This window comes from Lactuca sativa, chromosome 2 (genome assembly GCF_002870075.4).
Source record: "Lactuca sativa cultivar Salinas chromosome 2, Lsat_Salinas_v11, whole genome shotgun sequence".
Classification (NCBI taxonomy): domain Eukaryota; kingdom Viridiplantae; phylum Streptophyta; class Magnoliopsida; order Asterales; family Asteraceae; genus Lactuca; species Lactuca sativa.
Window position 1 is genome coordinate 233,772,094 of NC_056624.2, and position 19,598 is coordinate 233,791,691.

General features: G+C 33.1%; 2 protein-coding genes across 4 annotated transcripts; one reads left to right on the forward strand and one right to left on the reverse strand.

The window, feature by feature from the left end:
* Window positions 1-2,560: 2,560 nt before the first annotated feature.
* LOC111888829 (protein phosphatase 2C 57) lies at window positions 2,561-5,117 on the forward strand. The gene is made up of 11 exons (XM_023884951.3): window positions 2,561-3,031; window positions 3,175-3,303; window positions 3,426-3,528; window positions 3,635-3,745; window positions 3,855-3,934; window positions 4,046-4,099; window positions 4,208-4,324; window positions 4,399-4,453; window positions 4,539-4,571; window positions 4,658-4,704; window positions 4,801-5,117. The coding sequence occupies exons 1-11, from the start codon at window positions 2,679-2,681 to the stop codon at window positions 4,922-4,924; spliced, it is 1,206 nt and encodes a 401-aa protein (XP_023740719.1). The 5' UTR covers window positions 2,561-2,678; the 3' UTR covers window positions 4,925-5,117.
* Window positions 5,118-10,550: 5,433 nt separating this feature from the next.
* On the reverse strand, window positions 10,551-13,827 carry LOC111888886 (uncharacterized). Of its 3 annotated transcripts, XM_052768757.1 has the most exons (9): window positions 13,378-13,824; window positions 13,144-13,289; window positions 12,780-12,883; window positions 12,539-12,686; window positions 12,359-12,466; window positions 12,182-12,248; window positions 11,902-12,056; window positions 10,997-11,081; window positions 10,551-10,889 (listed from the first exon to the last, which is right to left on the reverse strand). In XM_052768757.1, the coding sequence occupies exons 6-9, from the start codon at window positions 12,227-12,229 to the stop codon at window positions 10,776-10,778; spliced, it is 402 nt and encodes a 133-aa protein (XP_052624717.1). In that variant the 5' UTR covers window positions 12,230-12,248; window positions 12,359-12,466; window positions 12,539-12,686; window positions 12,780-12,883; window positions 13,144-13,289; window positions 13,378-13,824; the 3' UTR covers window positions 10,551-10,775. The 3 variants fall into 3 exon arrangements, 2 of the variants coding, with proteins under 2 accessions (XP_052624717.1, XP_023740783.1); XR_008230526.1 differs by having other exon boundaries at window positions 11,040-11,081; window positions 13,144-13,827; XM_023885015.3 differs by having other exon boundaries at window positions 13,144-13,824.
* Between the last annotated feature and the right edge of the window lie 5,771 nt (window positions 13,828-19,598).

Below are 19,598 nucleotides of genomic sequence, written 5' to 3' on the forward strand. Positions count from 1 at the left end.
CCCATCTATCTCTATGTACATTAAACACACTTAAATACTCAAAATATAAACACTACCACCACCGAAAAAATATGACGACCACAACCGTTGGAAAATATAAACAACATCGTCGCCACATGTCAACAACACCACCTCCTGAAGTCGAATCCAGATCTGAAGAGCTAGGGGTTTGTTTTCACTGGAAAAACTTTTCAGACCCGAGATTTTCCTAGGTCTATTTTCAAATCTGAGTTTTTCGCAAGAAAACGATGGGGTACAAGATCGACGGTGCTAGTTTCGGGTTTCCAGACGGTGGTGGTGGCTTTAAACGTTGGGATACAAGAGCGACGACACTAGGATCGTCGGAGAATGAGAGGCGGTGAAATATAGATTTGAACGCCATCTTCGTCAAGGAGTCGATGGTCAAGGATTCGCCGACGCTAACACAGAGATTTTCAAGGATTCAATGGTGGTGCTAGAAAGCCAAACAACACATAGACAAATCTGGACGTTGACGATGTTGAAGATCCGACGCTGGATGTTCACTTCATCTTCGTTGTCCACGGTGGTTGTTCCGGTGGTTGGTGGTGGCAGAGATGATGAGGATTGAAGACGATAACCCTAATCGAAGTCGGATCTATAATGGTGGTCTCTCCCCCTCTGGTTGTAAATCGACGAATCGAGTGCTAGATCGTGTGCTCCAATGGCGGTGCTAGAGTGACTCTGCCCCCTTTCTTTTCTGTCACTTCTTCTTCTCTAACACCAATGGCGAGCACAAGGCGACGGCGACTTTCAAATCAGAGGATTTTCGAGAAGGGCTTTCCAGATCAAAAGGTGTTGACCGGAAACCTTTGTTTTTGGGTGTGTTCTTGGATCTTGAGGGTTGTAGTCTGTAGGTTCATGGGGATTCGAAGGGGTTTTAGAGGTGGTTTCCGGCAACACTGATGGTTATGGAAGCGGTTCTGGCAGGTGACGGTGGTGGTGGTCATAGCTTCATCTGTTTCATGATAATTTGATTTGGGTATTAAGATGGCTTATTTGGAGAGTAGGTGTAAATATGAACATTTGATTCGATAATGGGTGGATTTTTTGTTGTCTTTTTTTAAATCTAAAATTAGAAAAAATAGAAGAAGAAATTGATAGGGGTAAATCTATCATTTGAAAAAAGTTTAATGCAAATTAGACCAAACTCACAACAAAATGAAAAGTTTGGACCTCTAGTGCTAGTCCAAACCTTTTTGGACCAAAGTGACAATTTTGAGTTAACCACATGGACCATTTGTGCAGTTTAGTCTTAGCAAACTTAATCCTTATAATTCTCCTGTGTGATTAATTGTTCATTTTTGTTTTGTGTGTAACCCAAAAGAACCATATATAATAGTAATATTATCAATTGTTATGATTGTGGACACTATTCCAACAAATATAACCAAATGACATTGGTTGGCCACCAACACAACTTTTATCTTCCATTGCCAAATACCAGGTCACCAACCTAATTTCATTTTCCAATTGGAAGGGTGGATCTCATAATAACATATTGACCCTCAACATATGATGGCGATGATCCAGTAACCAAAATATAACTCTGAAACGAGTCATACATTTTATCCGCATGTCACAAATTTGCAAATATTCGAAACAAGGAAAAATCCATATACGTTACAAAGAAAACCTAGAAGCTCTAATACCACTTGTTGAAGATCCTATGTCGAGTCCAAATGAGCACCAGAGAGACACAATAGAAATATATTTGGACTAATGCAAAGCACACGAGAAGGCATATAAAAGACTTTGTCTTATAAACAAGTGCAAACCCAACAATGATACAAATAATTGACTAGGATTCAAAACTACGATTAAAATATTTAATAGGGAGAGCAACATATACCAAGATAAAAAAAACATAAATGAATCACAATACATGATTTATCCGTTTAAATTTAACTTAATATACCATATGAGTGGTTTATCCGTTTGAATTCAAGAGTTTGTGAGATGGTTCATTTGAAGCTCTCAACAAGCAACATAAGGTTGATGTCGGAGAGGGAGATCGACATTCTTTAAGTCCCTTTGACCATTTTGACATTCTTTTTGTCCCTTTTTTCATCTTACTACTTATATTTCATTACGAATTTGCCATACGTGTTTTAATATTTTTCACTTTCAGTCCCTTTGACCATTTTTTACCTTCATTTTGTCCATTTTCCATCTATCGAATTGTGCTTTTGTTTTGAGCTTCGTTATGTCATTTTTTCGACATCATCCTTTGCGGATAAAACAAAACACATATTTTCTCACTTTCAGACCCTTTGACCAATTTTTACCTTTATTTTGTCCATTTTCCATCTATCGAATTGTGCTTCTGTTTTGAGCTTTGTTTTGTCATTTTTTTTCGACCTCATCATTTGTGGATAAAACAAAACGCATCTCATTGCCACAAAGATGACGAGCTTACCCACTACTTTGGTAGATAAACTTTGAAGGTACTGCATATTAGCAAATATTTCTTGAAAGTACTACAATTATATATTGTAGTACAAAACTCAACTCAAGATAATCTAATCCGTTAAACCAGTTAGCGGCCAGCGTTTGCGCTCTTCTTATCCTTCGGAGCTTCACCTCACTTACGCTTATTTATCATATACCCATTTCTACTTCACCCTTCTTCTTCTTGCAAACTACATCTTCTCTCATCCATGGCTTTATGGAGTCCACGCTTGCAAAGATTTCTACTCAACAACAACGTTAGTAAGATCGACTTGAAGAAGACTAATAGTTGTAATAGCAATAATCATATAATTATGAGAAAGTGGAGTAGAGAAGGCAGCCCCCGGTGCTGTTCGGCGATTGCAATCGACGCTCCTTCTTCTCTCTCTGATGGCCTTGGCTCTGGGATCAGATGGGGTTCCGCCAAATTACAAGGTGCCCGCGAGGAGATGGAAGACGATGCTGTTATAGTCGGCTCATCGCCTCATAACGAGCTTGATGGTTTCTTTTTTGCTGCCGTTTTCGATGGTCACGCGGGTTTCTCTTCTGTTAAGTTCCTCAGGTTTGTTATGCACGTTAGGTGTTTGTGTTTATGTCTCAGTAAGTTTTATCTTTCCTAATATTCAAGTTTTGGTTGATTTGTATCTTTAACAATTATGGAATTTTTATGGAAACCCTTAGAGGACTGAATATTTGAACATGTAGGGAGGAGCTATACAAGGAGTGTGTGAAGGCTCTACAAGGGGGGCTATTGTTGAGTAAAAAGGACACCATTGGAATCGAGAAAGCACTGCAGGAGGCTTTCCAGAATGCTGATGCCAAACTTCTAAACTGGTAAGCTTAACATATACTTGCAGACAGTTTGTATTGCCCCAAACAATTGTCAAAGGAGTATGTATGATTTCATTTTCTGTATTATTGCATTGAAGGTTTAGATGCTGTTTGATTTTGTAAAGGCTTGAGATGAACGGAGAGGACGATGAATCTGGTGCAACAGCCACAACTATGTTCCTAGGAAACAATATGCTGTTCATCTCTCATGTCGGTGATTCATGTGCGGTATGTGAATTTCCATTTCCCCCTGATTTTAAAAATCATAAGCCAAATTAGAAATTAATACGTAGTGGAATGAGTTTTTGATGAGGCATTAAAAACTTGTTGTCAGGTTCTTTCACAATCTGGAAAGGCACAAGAATTGACCAATTCTCACAGACCCTATGGAAGAAACAAGGTTTCCCTTCAAGAGATCAAGCGAATCAGAGAAGCAGGTGGATGGGTCTGTTATTCTCTTCTTATTTCCTATTTCCTATTTTATATTTCCCTTTTCACTTTTATTACTTCTATATATAATATTGATTTGATAAAATGGCTTCGTGTCTCTGTAGATTTCGGATGGAAGAATCTGTGGAGATATTTCTGTATCCCGTGCCTTTGGTGACATGCGGTTTAAAACAAAGAAGAAAGAGTAATCTCTTATTTCTAGTCTAAATCCCTTTTAATATTCGTGTATATTATATAATATATATATTACTAGTTGATTGATGTGTGAGTGAACATTATTTTTAACTATTGAAAGGATGCTGGAAAAGGGAGTTGCCGAAGGCAGATGGTCTGAAAAATTTGTATCCCGGTAGGCATTCTCTATCATTTATGTAAATGACTGAAATACCCTTTGCCCACTGCTCTGCTGTGCTGTGTTGTGTTTAAATTATCAAATTGGGGTTATGATCTGGTGCAGCATACGGTTCTTTGGGGACTTGGTTATTGCTACTCCTGATATTTATCAAGTTACACTTGGGCCTGAAGCAGAATTTGTATTGTTAGCGACCGATGGCTTATGGGACTACATTAAAAGGTTCAATCTATCTTACCTTTACCTTTCATTTTTCTAACGACTTCATTATTTTATCCAAATTTTATTACCTTCAGCTCGGATGCGGTCAACTTTGTTAGAGACCAACTTCGGGAACATGGAGATGTGCAGGTAATTAGTTTCCATGAAATAATTTTCAAGAAAAACCAAAGTTTATAAAAAAAATCTTTATTATTTTTATACCAATATATTGTAGGCTGCGTCTGAAGCTCTAGCTCAAATGGCCTTGGTATGTAATGAATTGCGTACACATTTTCGCCTTTCGATCACGAGTTTCTCACTTCCCTTGACTTTCCAAGCTCTGTTTTATTGCAGGACCAATATTCTCAAGATAATGTAACCATTGTGATTGCTGATTTGGGGTATGAATATTTTTTAAAAAATAATGATGAAAGTGTAAAATATATGTTTTTGTATCTAAGTTTGATGATTTGAGTTTATGTTGGTGTTGGTGATAGGCGGACGGATTGGGAAAATTTACCTATACAGAAACAAAACTTTGTGTATGAAATGATCCAAGCTTTTGCGACCATTGGTATCGTGTCGTTTGGGATATGGATGTCATCTACTGCTTCATTTTGAAACTCAACTCTCTCTCTTTGTCTGTTGTATATAATCAAATCATATTCTGTTACTGTAAGTCTATAACATCTATACCTTACTTCATCTATTAATCTATTATTATAGCCAGCATAAATGTATGATGATATCTTGTTTTAAAAGTGTATTGTATTTCAATCAGAATCAGATATGATAAAAAGCCAGCCTTTATTCATTCCCATGCATCTCATCTTCTAAACAAGATGTCCCCAGTTGCCACTTCAATACAACTAAACAGCTTCTGATTGAATTTTATTTTAATTATTTTTATTAATACGAGAGCTTAAGTTCCTGTGATTGGGCCTTGTCCACCTCCCCTCGTTGGATCATTGTAGTCTGTCTCGGCTTCAAGCGGTGCAAACTCCCATGAACGACTCGCCAAAATATCTGGGGCTGGGGCCACAGCGGGTGCATCGCTGATGTCATTCCCTACACACACACACATATATATATATATATATATATATATATATATATATATATATATATATATATATATATATATATATATATATATATATATAAAATGAATATATCTAACAACCTTATATAAGCTTAGGTACCTAACCTCATCAAACTACGTCATGCATTAATTTTCATTGCAATCATCCAAGGTTCTTAAACTTCATCCCTAAACTTGATTTACTTCAAAATTTTTTGGAAATTGATCATTATATTTCTCCTACATCCTTTCATTTGTAGCGGTAGGATATGAAGCCCATCAGGTGGTATTCGATAGAAAGACGTGATGTAAAAGAAAGATATTGTTGAAAGTCCAAAGATTTTGGAAGTAATCAAGTTATGGGGTTGAAGTTTAAGAACCTTAGACAATTATAATGTAAATATGATACAAACCGATATAGTATTATGCAGTTAGGTACCTAAGCTTATATAAGGTTGTTAGGTATATTCACTTTACCCTATATATATATATATATATATATATATATATATATATATATATATATATATATATATATATATATATATATATATATATATATATATATATATATATATATATATATATATATATATATATATATATATATATATATATATATATATATATATATATATATGGCATGAAGAATGTAATATACCTGAACATGAGCATGTGTAAAGGAGGAGTACTAGAACCGAAATTAGAATAGTGGATTTGGTGATTAGAGCCATGAAGCTAACAAGTATTGATAAAAGGTTGCTTCTATGGTGTTTTGAGATGCTTTCTTTCTACTCGATATTTATACCCAAACTGAGGTTTAAGTCTCATTAATTATATGTTACATCATCCTTCTCCCCATTAATTTCACATTAGTTTCTATATACTTAAATATCTTATGAAACTACAAGATTTATGTTTTATACTCTACTAGCAAGTAGCATCATCTAATCTCATGTGTTTCCGGCACTCCTACCACACCTAACCCCACCCAATTAACAAGCTCTTCGTTCTTGCCTCCAATTTCACCATCTTCGCAATTATGTATAGATACATTATGGGTCAAACTGTAGGTAATTTAGTGTCATCAAACCTTTTATGTAGTCGCAATTTAAATGAGTAACCAAGTCCAGTGTGGGCTATTATGCTAAAATATGAATAAAGAAGCTCCACACACTTGTACAAGTTGGTATCTCTTAAGACTTAAGTATACGATTGACAAACATATAATATTAGATGTGAGGAAAAATTAAAAAAACATGCATTAATTATTACGTAGTTAACATGATCAGGATACTCGTGGTATGTCCACAACTGAATTAGAGAGATTTCTATTGATTTTGTATTAAGCTTTACAAGTCACAGGAGATCTATAAATAGAAGGGACCCTTTTTCTTAGTCATTATAGTGGTAATCAAGTCTCTTCGGCAATCATTACATTCCACAACTAAGCAATCTCGTGCTTGAAGGTTGATCACTAAACCATTTTCCTTCCTAGGCATGTAACTCTCGTAAGCCCCAAACTATGTAACATCCCCTTAGTCTTAAAGGTTGTTCACTATTCGATTGCCACTGCATTTTTTAAAACTCTTTTGTAGTCTTTGTACCAATGACCTTTCAATAGGTTGATCAACCGAATCAACTTATAAATCCATCGCCCAAATTTTCTCTAACTATATGTATGTAAATGCAATATGATTTGTTTGAAACGCATTATTTGCAACAATTTGTACAGCATATTTGTTAACACAATAAATTTCTGCAAGTAACTAATTATACAATTTCAGATCACACAAAATGTTTAGAAACCATAAGGCTTGACAAACGACTAACAAAATGACCCTACGATGGAAAAATTATATCATCCTTTTTATATGATATCAACATACAGTCTCTTATTTCAAAATAAGAAAAAATTATTTAACTGAAATAACCACCTCAAGTACTATTTTTACCTAGGGCTTTCTTACTTCGGGTTTTTAACTAAAATACGTAAACCCACAATATTAGTATCTGCTCTACAATCAGAATGGTTAATAATAAACGTAAGTATTATGATATTGAGCTAAGCGGGTTATTTTTTTTTTATTTTTTTATTTTTTTTGGTGGATCCTTACGATTTAACAAGAAACAAACTATATTTTCGTTTATGCTCATATATGTTATCAAAGACAGAGAAAACTTTTGACATCGTTAAGGAGTAGGGAAGAAGAGAATGAGAAGAGAAGAAGAAAGAGAGTGATATGGTGGGAGAAGAGAGTAAGGAGAGAAAGTCAACAACATCTAATTGAGAAGGGGAGAGAAATTCGACATGCCAATCTTGGGTTGGTATTTGTTGTTGGTGATTTTAATGTCACCATGTCATTTTGTGTAACTGAAACTAACATGTGAGCTAAGGAGCTTCTTAATTTATACTATAATATATGTACGGTTTGGTGCAGTATGCACGCATGTATAAGATCGAATTAGAAGCCGGTTCGACGTTAAGTTGGGGGTTCGGGGTTTCCAAAGGGGCGGCACCCCTTTGGCGGGGTCTAGGGGCAGCGCCCCTAGCAGGGTCCAAGGGGAAGAGCCCCTGACTGGTAAAATTCAGATTCTTGAGGGTGATTATGGTAAAACTAACAAAACTCGTTAGTTTTTGTAACCCTAAATCCTCATTAATCTGGAGTACCTTTACTTGCTTTCAAAGCAACTAATGACGACCCAACCCTAATGAAACCTTAATTTCGTTTATTATATAAACGAATCTTCCTGTTGTGAAGTGACATCCGAAAATTAGCTCTCGTTTTCTTCAAAACTCTCACAAAATCTTTCTAGCAAATTGGCTTATGATTTCTATGCCAAGAATCTTAAGGGTCCATTTGGATTATTCTAGGCAAAATTTCTTGCAACCCAGACATAGGGTAGAAATATTAGTTTGGAAAGTATTCTCACGATCCAAGTTGGTATCCAGATCTCCACCACAAAACCTAAATTTTCTAACATTTGTCGAGTCAACTCAGCGGCAGCCGATGCTACTCCCCCGACCTAATAAAATTCTAAAAAATGGTAATTTAATGATGTAATCAACATTTAAGGTAATTATTGTGTTTAACGCGAAAAAATTGAAAAACAATCACTTAGAGCATCTCTAATTGTTACACTATCATAGGACTTAAAATTAGATGTGAAAAAAACAGACACGGCACGAAACCTGACACGAAATAAATGTGTTTGAGTAAAATATTTCAATCCGTTTAATTAAACAGGTTGAAACGACATGACAATAAAATTAAACGGGTAATGTTAGGGTTGAGAATTTCAATTCGAAAATGATCCGTTTATTTATATGTAAGTTCTTTAATTTCATTAAATAAACTAGAAAAACCCAAATTCAATACCATAAGTAAAAAGAAAATCTTTGGGGTTAAGTCGTTTTTTTTTTTCATTTTTTAACCAACAATTTTTATTAAAATGCACCCTAGCAAGATACTAGGGGTAAGTCGTTTTCTAATGTGGAAACAACTTTTTTTTCTAGCCAAGACTTCATTTCTAACTTTTTTTTGTTATTTCCCAAACTACGTAGTTCCCTCGACCACCCCTCCTCATCAAGATCTGTACCTCTGCCTCCTAATTCATACTCTTTCCATTTTGGACCTCTAAACTTGTTATGAACTTAGCTATTCCGCTTCCAAACTATTACCTTTTCATTTTCACTTATCAAACTCACACTCTTTCAACATGTTTAGTGTTTCAACCTCACATGTCACAACACATTTCAAGGTATACCCCTAACCCGAAACCCGACATAAAAATAAATGGGTTGGCACGACACGACACGTTAATTAAACAAGTCGGGTTAGGGTCGATCCCTATCAACCTGTTTATTGTTTTGACACGACACGTACCTAACACGACACGACACGTTTGTTAGGTCTACTTAAAATAAATATCAACTCATCATTTCATTAATATTAGGCCTGACAATCGTGTCGTGTTCGGGTTGGCGTGTCGCGGGTTGGCGGGTCAAAATATGCCAACCCAAACACGACCCATTTAAATATACAGGTCATGAGTTGGCGGGTCACGGGTTGGCGGGTTTGGAACTTAAACCCATATATGACCCACCAACCCATTTATTTATACGTGTTCACAAGTTGGCGGGTTCGTGGGTCTAAATTTTAGATATTTAAGTCTTAAACATCCAAATGAAAATTAAAAACATTCATAGAAACATGTTACAGGCTTAGTCTTATAGGTTACGACTTATGACCTTAGACCATCCACCACGAGTAATAATGTCAAAACAATCAAATGGTCTATGAATAAATTGTATATATTATATAATACTTATTAAATATTAATACTTGATACATAAATACATTTAAAAATATAATACTTTTTTATCAACCCGTTTATTTTTTGAGAAACCCATATATGATCCGTTTAATAAACGAGTTGGCGGGTTGACGGGTTAGCGGGTTGAAAAACTTAACCCAAACTCATTTATTTCGTATCGTGTCGCCGGTCGTGTCGCGTGTCGTGTCGAGAATTGTCAGCCCTAATTAATATTGACTTCCAAATAAATGATCACTTTAATAGTTAAGATTATTTACGTAGCTTTTTTTATATAAATATTAACTAATATATCTTTATCAATAAAAAATGTTTTAAAAAAATCTCTCATTTAATCAGTCAAATTTTAAACGCAAATCATATTTTAATACGAACCTATAAATACAACTATATCAGTTCTTTATTTATACACGTAAAATGCGAAAAATATTACTCCATTCGTCCCAAATTAATTGTCCACTTTTGACTTTTGAAATAGTTTTTCTTCAACTTTGACTTTAATATTCTTATTTGTGTTATATATTACTTGATAAAACTTATAACAATGAAAAGTAATTTAAAATACTTCATTCATATATTTTGCATATAGTATTGTCTATTAAAAACAAAAATATTTAAGGTCAAAATTGAAGAATAAAGACTTCAAAAGTCAAATGTGGACAATTAATTTGGGATGGAGGCAGTATGTTATAGTTATAAAAATAAAATAAAAACATTGAAAATATTATGTTACTTTTATAAAATTTATATTTTATAAATAAGATGTTATTAAATATTTAATAAAATAGTTAATTAGTAAAAAAATAAAAAATATTAAAAACTAAATTATAGTTAAAAGATAAAAATAAAATAACATTGAAGTGGAAGAGGTTAGATGTATAATTTACACGGTTCATTATATCACACTATTATAACTAAAGGGGAATGATGCGCGCCGTTGGCGCTGTGTTATTTTTTTTCTCTTGTCAGCAAAAACCTCCTCTAATAAAAGTCAAAACATTAGGCAACAGAAGGTTCTAGAGGTAAAAGAAGAGGCAACTGCTACAAAATAACCTTTCAATTTGGGGTCGCGTTTGAAGCAATGGAAGAAAACGAAGTAGAACATGGTGTCAGCTCTGATTCCGACAAAACAGAGGATTGATCGAGCAATATTTTCCCCAATTTAGCATCCTGTGTCAAAGAAACAGTAAAAAATAATATTTTGGACCATTGCCATTCAAAAGAAGAATTGCAAATTCATCAACCCTAAAAGTAATCCTAAGATGAGGACTAATAACTGGGGTGAAATTGTAGGAAGGTCTTGGTGCCATATCTACTGACCCATGATCGTCTTTGCTAATCTGCCCATTATTCCAGGAACGACTGCAAAAAAAACCCACAATCAAATTTGCTGAACAAACAAAGCTAAAACGCAGAAACTATTTCCACAAACATGACTATCAATTCGTAGAAAAAAAACAAACAAAAGCAGTTGCTTTATATTTTACCCATTTGATAATGATTGAATTAACCATGCCCTCGTTTTAATTGATGCGAGATTATGAAAATAAATATTATTAAAATGTGTCTTACAACATATAACATCTGACAGGAAAACTGACATTTAAAGTTTAAACAAAAAGTAGTTTATCATTTAAAAAAGTATCACGCCACATAATTATGAATCTTTTGCATGCCAATTTCAATTCTTGCCTCTAAACTAATGGGTTCCCCGATTAGAGGTGTCCCAGCCTCAAATCTAATATACACATTTGCTCATAAAAATACATATCAATTAAGAAGGTAAAATTATTTATTTTTAATTAAAAATCAAAATCAAAGCTTAAAGTTAATTAATTAACATCGATGGAGGGACATCATAAGTAGAACGATCCAAGAAAACATTAGAAATCATTTTGCCTCCAACTGTAATATTAACCATCAAAGATATTTAATAAAAAGGAAAGCATTTGTATTTTTCCCATTTTCTAGAATTGGCCCCTTAACAAAGAAAAAACAAACTTTTCCAGGTTACCGTGTTTTAAACTGTAATCAATCGATGGAATATGCATGGTTTAATATAGCCCTTCTCAAATTTTGTTGAATCTTAATGAATATATTTTGTAAACATGGTTTAAGAAAATCCAAATCAACCAAAATACTAATGAGATGACAACTGCCGTACGTTTTTAAATCTTTATACCTGTTAAGCATAGCATGAGTGTTCCTAAAGAAAGGATTATCAAGAGCTTCTTCAGCACTCGGACGTTCTTCTGGATCAAACTTTAATAATCCGTACAACAAATCAACAATACATGATCGCAAACCTCCGTATGAAACATATCCTGATATCGTATTCTGCATTTAAAAATGGAACATCACATCAAATTAACATCATTCCATACTTCATTTTGTTAAATATTTTAAAAGAAAGAAAGAAACTTTTATGGAAAAAGTTAATTTAAATTGTGATGTATACCGACCTTTGTAAGGATAGCCTCAATGTTTTGTTTTTGATAGAGAATATTCATTGCATGCTTCTTGTTAAAACTATCAAACATAAAAATATAACAATATAAATCCTCAAACTCCATGGTAAATAAATGGCCACTTTGGGAGTAAAAAAACTAATTAACTTTCAAAATATAGTCAAAACTTACAATGTCAGAAAATGCCATTTAACAAATCCATCAAATGATTTAAAACATGAGTTGCTCTATCACGAAGACCAAAGTGCATGTATCCATTAGTTACCCATAAACAGGCACCTATAAAAAAGAAATAAACGATTAAGAATATGTTTATTGTAATTTTTGTGGAATTATACAATTAGAACATACCTTGTTACTATTCAATGCTGTTTTGTTGTATAAAGGACGCCAATCTTTTTTCTCGGGGGGGGGGGGGGGGGGGGGGGGGGGGGGGGGAGGGAGGTGGAAGCACTGAGGAAATATATGATTACCTCCGTTGGCAATAAGTCAACACCACCTGGTGATAAAAGACTAAAAGAGTATTAATCAAATGGTAATATTTTTTACAAAAAACTTTAATGTTACCTGGAATATTATGAAATATACTGACCATAGTTGTCGATAGATAACAAAATTTCCTATTTAGAGGAAGCAGCTTTCAAGTAATCTTGATGTCATGTCAATCATTATGAATAAGGTCTCAGTGATGTCATCCTGCAAATTTTAGAATGAATTAGTATTCAAGCAAAGAATATGATTGTTAATGGAAAAAAAATTCATAGTCAGTTAGTCTACAATAAACGTGAAAGACTACTTTGGAAAGAAAAGCCAGAAACCCGGTTCAAGCATTTTGTCGAACAATTGATGTGTGTCATGATAATTGCTTTCAAATTTCAACAGCAGGTTGTTTGGTATAAACTAAATCATGTTTTGGGGTATCATGGAGACAAGTCAATTAAGATCAACAACGTTACCATAAAGGATGAGTGAGTTGTCGTAGACCACGACATCAGGTGTGCAGAGCCAAGCTAAAATCATATGGCTTTAAGTTGCGTCCGAACGCAAGAGAGGCCGACTCATCCCATTGAGGTGGCAAAGTAGGCAGGTGCTAAGAAGCGACCTTAAGGTATCCCAGATGAAGTGACGTCAGTTGTAGCAGAAAAATCTTCTAATACTTGCAAAGAGTAACTAAGGAAAATAAAATCTACATGTATGTCGATTTTTGAGATAAGCAGGAGATGAAATTGATTTAAGGAGCAAGGGTTAACAGAAGAACCCAGAGCACTTCGATGGACTGCCTTCGCCAACACCGTTCGCCTTCAACACCAACGAAACACCTCCGGGAATGGTCGCCGCCTGCTGCTCCTTTACCATTCGTCACCAGCAACAGCTCCAACGTCAATCACCGAGGGAGAGAGACGGTGTGGGGAAGAAGTGAGAAAAGGAAGCTGGATAAAGGTCCAGAAGATACATGTAATGGCGGTGAAGAATTGTGATTGGAGGACAAGGCGGCAGGGATCAAAGTGAAAATGTAGAAACTGTTGTGGTTAATTTGTAAAGAGCAGAAAGATGTTGTGGCCAAAACTTAACGTCGGTAAACATTGTGGTGAAACGTTCAAAGGCAGAAAAAGTTCCATGGCAAAATAAGAAAGAGAAAAAAATTCATGTTCCCCGACCTTTTAAGCTTTTATGTTATATATAATAGGTTGTCACTTGGGTGGACGGGAAGAAAGAAAAAGAGAGATGTCATGCAAAAAGTTATTATTATTATTATTTAAACAAAGAAACTTATATAAAAATGTAATTTTTGGTTAAACTGAAATGTATAGCGTCCCAATACTCACAATATTTATTTTCATTTTTTAATAATATAAAATGTCAATTTTTATAAATCATAATATCGTTAAAAGTCATTTGTTCAATAGATCAAAATCCCAAAATCAAAGTATAACAAAATAAACGTGAAATCTCAAAACATGAAGTTGTTAATGAGTAGTGTGTACAACTAGGCCTTTGTCTTTCCACGATATGATAAAACATTTTTAATCCACAATTGTAAGCACAAAGCTAAGTGAGTTCTCCAAAATATCACATACATCACAGATAACCACACATAACGATAACAGGTCTGTTTCAACCTAACATGTATGTTTCAACCAGATAGGTGTGTTTCAGCTCAACAAGTTTATTTCAACCTAGCAGGTATGTTTCAATCCAACTTGTCTATTTCAACTGAACAGGTATGCTTCAACCCAAAAGGCATGTCTCAACCGAACAAGTATGTTTCAACCCAACATGGTTGTTTTAACCGAAACAAGTATGTTTCAACCCATCAAGTCTATTTTGTAACGTCCCAAAAATAACAAAAATATTTTTAACTTTACGATAGATCAACCACTTAAACCTTTTAGTTTCAAAAACCATTGAATAACATTTGATTGATTGAAAACCATATATTATTAGAGTAAGTTCACAGAACTTACAGAAACGAATATATTCGATGCGTGTGTATAGTTCCTTTAAAATCTTCTCACAAATAACCTACAAAATGTTTAGTCTACAAGTGTAAGCATAAAGCTTAATAAGTTCCCCACTATACCACATATTCCACATATATACAATTCATCCACACAAGCTTTCGACTCTAACGCTGACCTGACCACTATCTTATCAACATACATAAAACATACATAACAATTATATATGAAGTAATGGGCCCATTCCAACCAAAAGTGAAGGATATGGGCCAAATCATAGTCTTACAGTCACAGCTTTCAAATCATGCTCTTACCATCACATCCTGCCATAGGCCAGATCATGGTCTTTACTTGTACAAGTGCCATGGTCAGATCCTAGTCTTCCATACAATTGTCAGGGGCCAGATCCTAGTCTTCCATATGATTGCTAGGGGCCATATCCTGATCTTTTGTATAATTGTCAAGCGCCAAATCCTGATCTTTCATACAATTTATGAAGTCATATGTAGTCAAGGATCAGATCGACATTCGGACATATGATCCACCCGAGAGTGAACAATCAGACAAGAACATCACAATAAAGCATTAGACCAAGAGTTCTCAGGCTATGCAACTTAAACTACATAGAACCAATGCTATTATTACCACATAATTATGTAACATAACACATAACATAAAGTAACATATTACATTTCCTTGGCAACTAGCCTTCCCTAACCCTACCATTGATCACTTCTTAATTAAGTCATTCATTGGTCATAGTTACATAATCTTGATAACTGTCCTTCCCTAGTTACCCTAACCAAACGTAACTCCTAACAGTCTCATATGATCAACAATCAAGACGCTACCGGTCTAGCATACCATGACACCAAGTGTCCTACACTACACATGCATAAAAAGGAGTTATCCTAGTCAACTAGCATACTTTTACTCTAACAATACATCTATCATACCATGAAAAGGATATGCAAGCGGATACATGGCATAGTTTGAAACTCACCCGAGTTGAAGAACCGAAGAAGCACAACAACACTCTTACACCTTGCACTGCTCATTCCCGCGAATCGATTAACACCAAAAGAGATAAATCCTCAATCAACAATCCAAATCCTCCAAGTTTGATCCCAAGTAAAACTGGAAAAAAGTCAACAATCAACGGTTAACAAAGTCAGTGGGCAACCAAGTCAACAACCATCACAACGTGGAGACCTCTTGGCCACATCATGGGCATGACAAGACAAACTAAATGACATGTAGGACATCGCCACATCGTGGATCCTCCTTGGCGACGTCATGGGCATGTCCGGACAAAACAATCGTGAAGCTGGACTCCACCTCACCATGGTCATTCCTTGGCCACGGTGTGGTCGATGGCAGATTCCTTAACTCTTCATTAAGAGTTTAATCCTTAGATATCAAGGTTCAAAACTTCAGATCTAATCCTTTTCAATGACTTAATGGATAAAGTTTTCAACTTTATCCATTAAGACCTCTCACCAAAGCAAGATCTGCAACCCTAAGTCTAAAATAGCTTAAATCCTTCACAAAACATGCATGGTTCCAAGGACAAGATCTTGCTACCAACTTTCCAGCAATACAAGGTCCAAAAGACAATCCTTAGAGCTTAGAAGGGGATGGAGTCATCTCAACTCCAAGCATGCCACCAAAAGGGACCAAAATCATAGAAATGGACCATGACCTGGATCTAACTAACTAGAAGCAAATATTATAACTTTATACTCACAATAGTCCAGAAATGAAGTCACTTTGCTAGAACTAAGGTAACCCTAGAAGTTAGACCCCTTAAATAAGGCCCAAAGGCCGAGAAATAGGGTTTTACTCATAAGCTAAGTTATGTCATGCATAAGGCACATCACACTAAGACTTTCATTAAACAATCGTACTGTGACCAACACCAAGGTCACATCGTAGATCTGACAAATTCACAAACAAATGATTTTAATGAAGTACATAACTTGAAATTGGGAAAACGATATTACAAAATGGAAATTATTGTAAAACTTAGACGCTAGAAAATAAAACAAAGAAATTAAAAATATAAAACATAAAACATATAAAAAAAACTATATTTTTTTTCAATCTAATTGGGGGGGAATTATTATTATTATTATTTTATTTTTGTCATTATCGTTATTATTATTATTATTATTATTTAAACAAACTAATTTATATAAAACTATAATTATCATTAATTTGAATTGGAAATTACAATAAAACTTATACACTATAAAATAAAATATAGGTATTATAAATACGGAACATGAAACGTATAGTATAAAAATAAAAAACTATATATTGTTTTTTTTTTCAATTTTTGATTTAACTTTCAAAGCTAGCTTTCGTTTCTATTTAAAGTGGGTTGGATTTTTTTGGTGATTGTCTTCATTTGTAACTATAACTATTTTTCTATTATTATTTTTTCAGATAAAATTAACAATTAAATCCCTTTTCTTTTTTGAACAGAGAACCTAATAATCAACAACTTTTTTCAATTTACTCCATTCCATTTTAAACTGTTCAACAGTTCATGAGATCAAATTGTTAATTTTTTCAAAATAATTAGACTTCTTGACAAATTTCCTCAAAAATTATATATAATGTATAAACGTATTTATATGTATTATGTTAAGTATTTTTGTATTTTTTATGTATTTATAAATTTTTTAAAGTTTTTTATATAGTTGTCTTTTATGTATTTTAAATATATAAATGTATCTTTTACGTGTGTGTATGTATGTATATATATATATATATATATATATATATATATATATATATATATATATATATATATATATATATATATAAGGTTAGATTATTGTGTTCTAACTATCTATTGTATGCATGTAGGATTAATTGTGGACTAATCATTTTAGTTATTTTAAAAAAGTAATTAATGCATGTTACATGTTGAAGATATAATGAGTATTAATTAAATATTCATCATTTAATATGCATTAATTAGTTTCTTAAAATAACAAAAATGATTGGTCCAGAATCAATCATACATACACACAATATATAATAAAAACATTTGAACCTAACTATATATATATATATATATATATATATATATATATATATATATATATATATATATATATATGAATTTTTAGAATTTTTACATATTTATTAAATTTTGGTATATTTTTTCATATATATATATATATATATATATATATATATATATATATATATATATATATATATATATATAAGTATTTTTGTATATATATTTTTTAATGTTTTTATGTATTTTTTACTTCAAGTTACATTTTTAGCTGACTATTAAACCTTGTAAATGAATAAACTATATTTATAAAAGTATCTTATTTACTTCAAGTTTCATTTTTAGCCAACTATTAGACCTTGTAAATGAAGAAACCAAAATACATAAAAGTATGTAAAAATACTTCAAAATTTATATAAATACGTTTATACGTTTAAAATACATAAAAAACGTAAAAACAAACTAAACAGGAAATTTAAAAAACTTAAAAAAAATACATAAATATGTAATATATATATATATATATATATATATATATATATATATATATATACACACACACACACACACATATACATAACAATACCTAGAAAATACATATAAATACATAAAAAATATGTTTATACATTAATACGAACTTTGAGGGTGTCTGGAGAAAAGTCTCATTTTTTTGGAAAAATAATGATTTGGTATCATGACCTGCTGAACATGTCAAAATGGGCTAAAGTGAAGAATTGTAAGTTTGTTGGGGTTTTTAATTAAAAAAAAATAAATTTAGGACTTAAGCGTTAATTTTCCAAAAATAATAAGTATTTTCTAGAGAATTTCCTTTTCATTTTATTATAAACGAATACAAAAGTTAAAACTAAAGACAATATTAAATGATTTCTGAAAATATAATGGTTTTTTATTGTGATTTTCGTTTTAGTTATTTGTACTCAATAATAAAGATACATAGATGTCATGTTTTTAGTTTTTAATTTCTTCGTTAGAAAATATTTCAGTTAAATTTGATTTTATTGTGTTTAAAACTGATAAATCACACGTCTACTGTTTTACAATGAAATCTACATCTTTTGTTTCAAATAGGACTTCAACCTTCGACATTTGATTTTGTACTACTATATTTTCACTGAAATTATGTAATATTGGTGATAGGGATATATATGGATTGGGAAAATTACCTACACAAAAACAAATTAAACTGTCTATAAGCATTTAGTACCATCAATATTGTGTCATTTGTGGGAGATCGATGCTTTGACATTTGATTTTGTTTTCTTGGATTGTCCAAAATGTATGATATATCTTTTTAATGTAATTCAGATAATAAAAAGATTTATTTATAGATCTTATGCGTCCTCTAAAGATGTCAGAACATACTAAACAACCTGTATATCCTGATTCTTATGTACTATAACAACGTTATCCAACACACTTTATTTTCCTTATTGCCATAGTTTATCATGTGCTAGTCGGTGGGCCATGTCCACCTCCCTTCCTTGGATCATGCTTTGGATTGGCACCTGGATCGTTGTAATCGTCTACCATCGCATCAACCAGTGCAATCTTCCGCCCGAGTGGGTTCATGACACCGTTAGAGAAGACAACATCACGGATGCCATTTGCTATATATACAAGAAAAAAGGAAAACTTAGATACAAGTAATTTAATATAATTATCATGAAATTAAGAATGTGATACCTGAGCATGTGTAAAGAAGTACTAGGAGTGAAATTAAAAGAGTGGTTTTGGTAATTGGAGCCATGAAGCTAACAGGTCTTGATGAAAAACTTAAGAAAATGGAAAGAAGAGGTTGTTTCTATGGTGGCTTATGATGCCTTCTGTCCGATATTTAACCAAGGCGTGGTCAAAGTGTGAGCTCACCTTCATTAATTTCATTTTCTCTATTAAATTT

Bases quoted from the DNA above. Each gene is read 5' to 3' on its own strand.
- LOC111888829 (XM_023884951.3), top strand. From the start codon at position 2,679: ATGGCTTTATGGAGTCCACGCTTGCAAAGATTTCTACTCAACAACAAC. The intron at 3,935-4,045 runs GTAATCTCTTAT...AACTATTGAAAG, and splicing joins TTTAAAACAAAGAAGAAAGA to GATGCTGGAAAAGGGAGTTG. The intron at 4,454-4,538 runs GTAATTAGTTTC...AATATATTGTAG, and splicing joins GGGAACATGGAGATGTGCAG to GCTGCGTCTGAAGCTCTAGC.
- LOC111888886 (XM_052768757.1), bottom strand. From the start codon at position 12,229: ATGAATATTCTCTATCAAAAACAAAACATTGAGGCTATCCTTACAAAG. The intron at 11,082-11,901 runs GTATAAAGATTT...TTTTTTTTGCAG, and splicing joins ACTCATGCTATGCTTAACAG to TCGTTCCTGGAATAATGGGC. The intron at 10,890-10,996 runs GTTATTAGTCCT...TCTTTGACACAG, and splicing joins CTTCCTACAATTTCACCCCA to GATGCTAAATTGGGGAAAAT.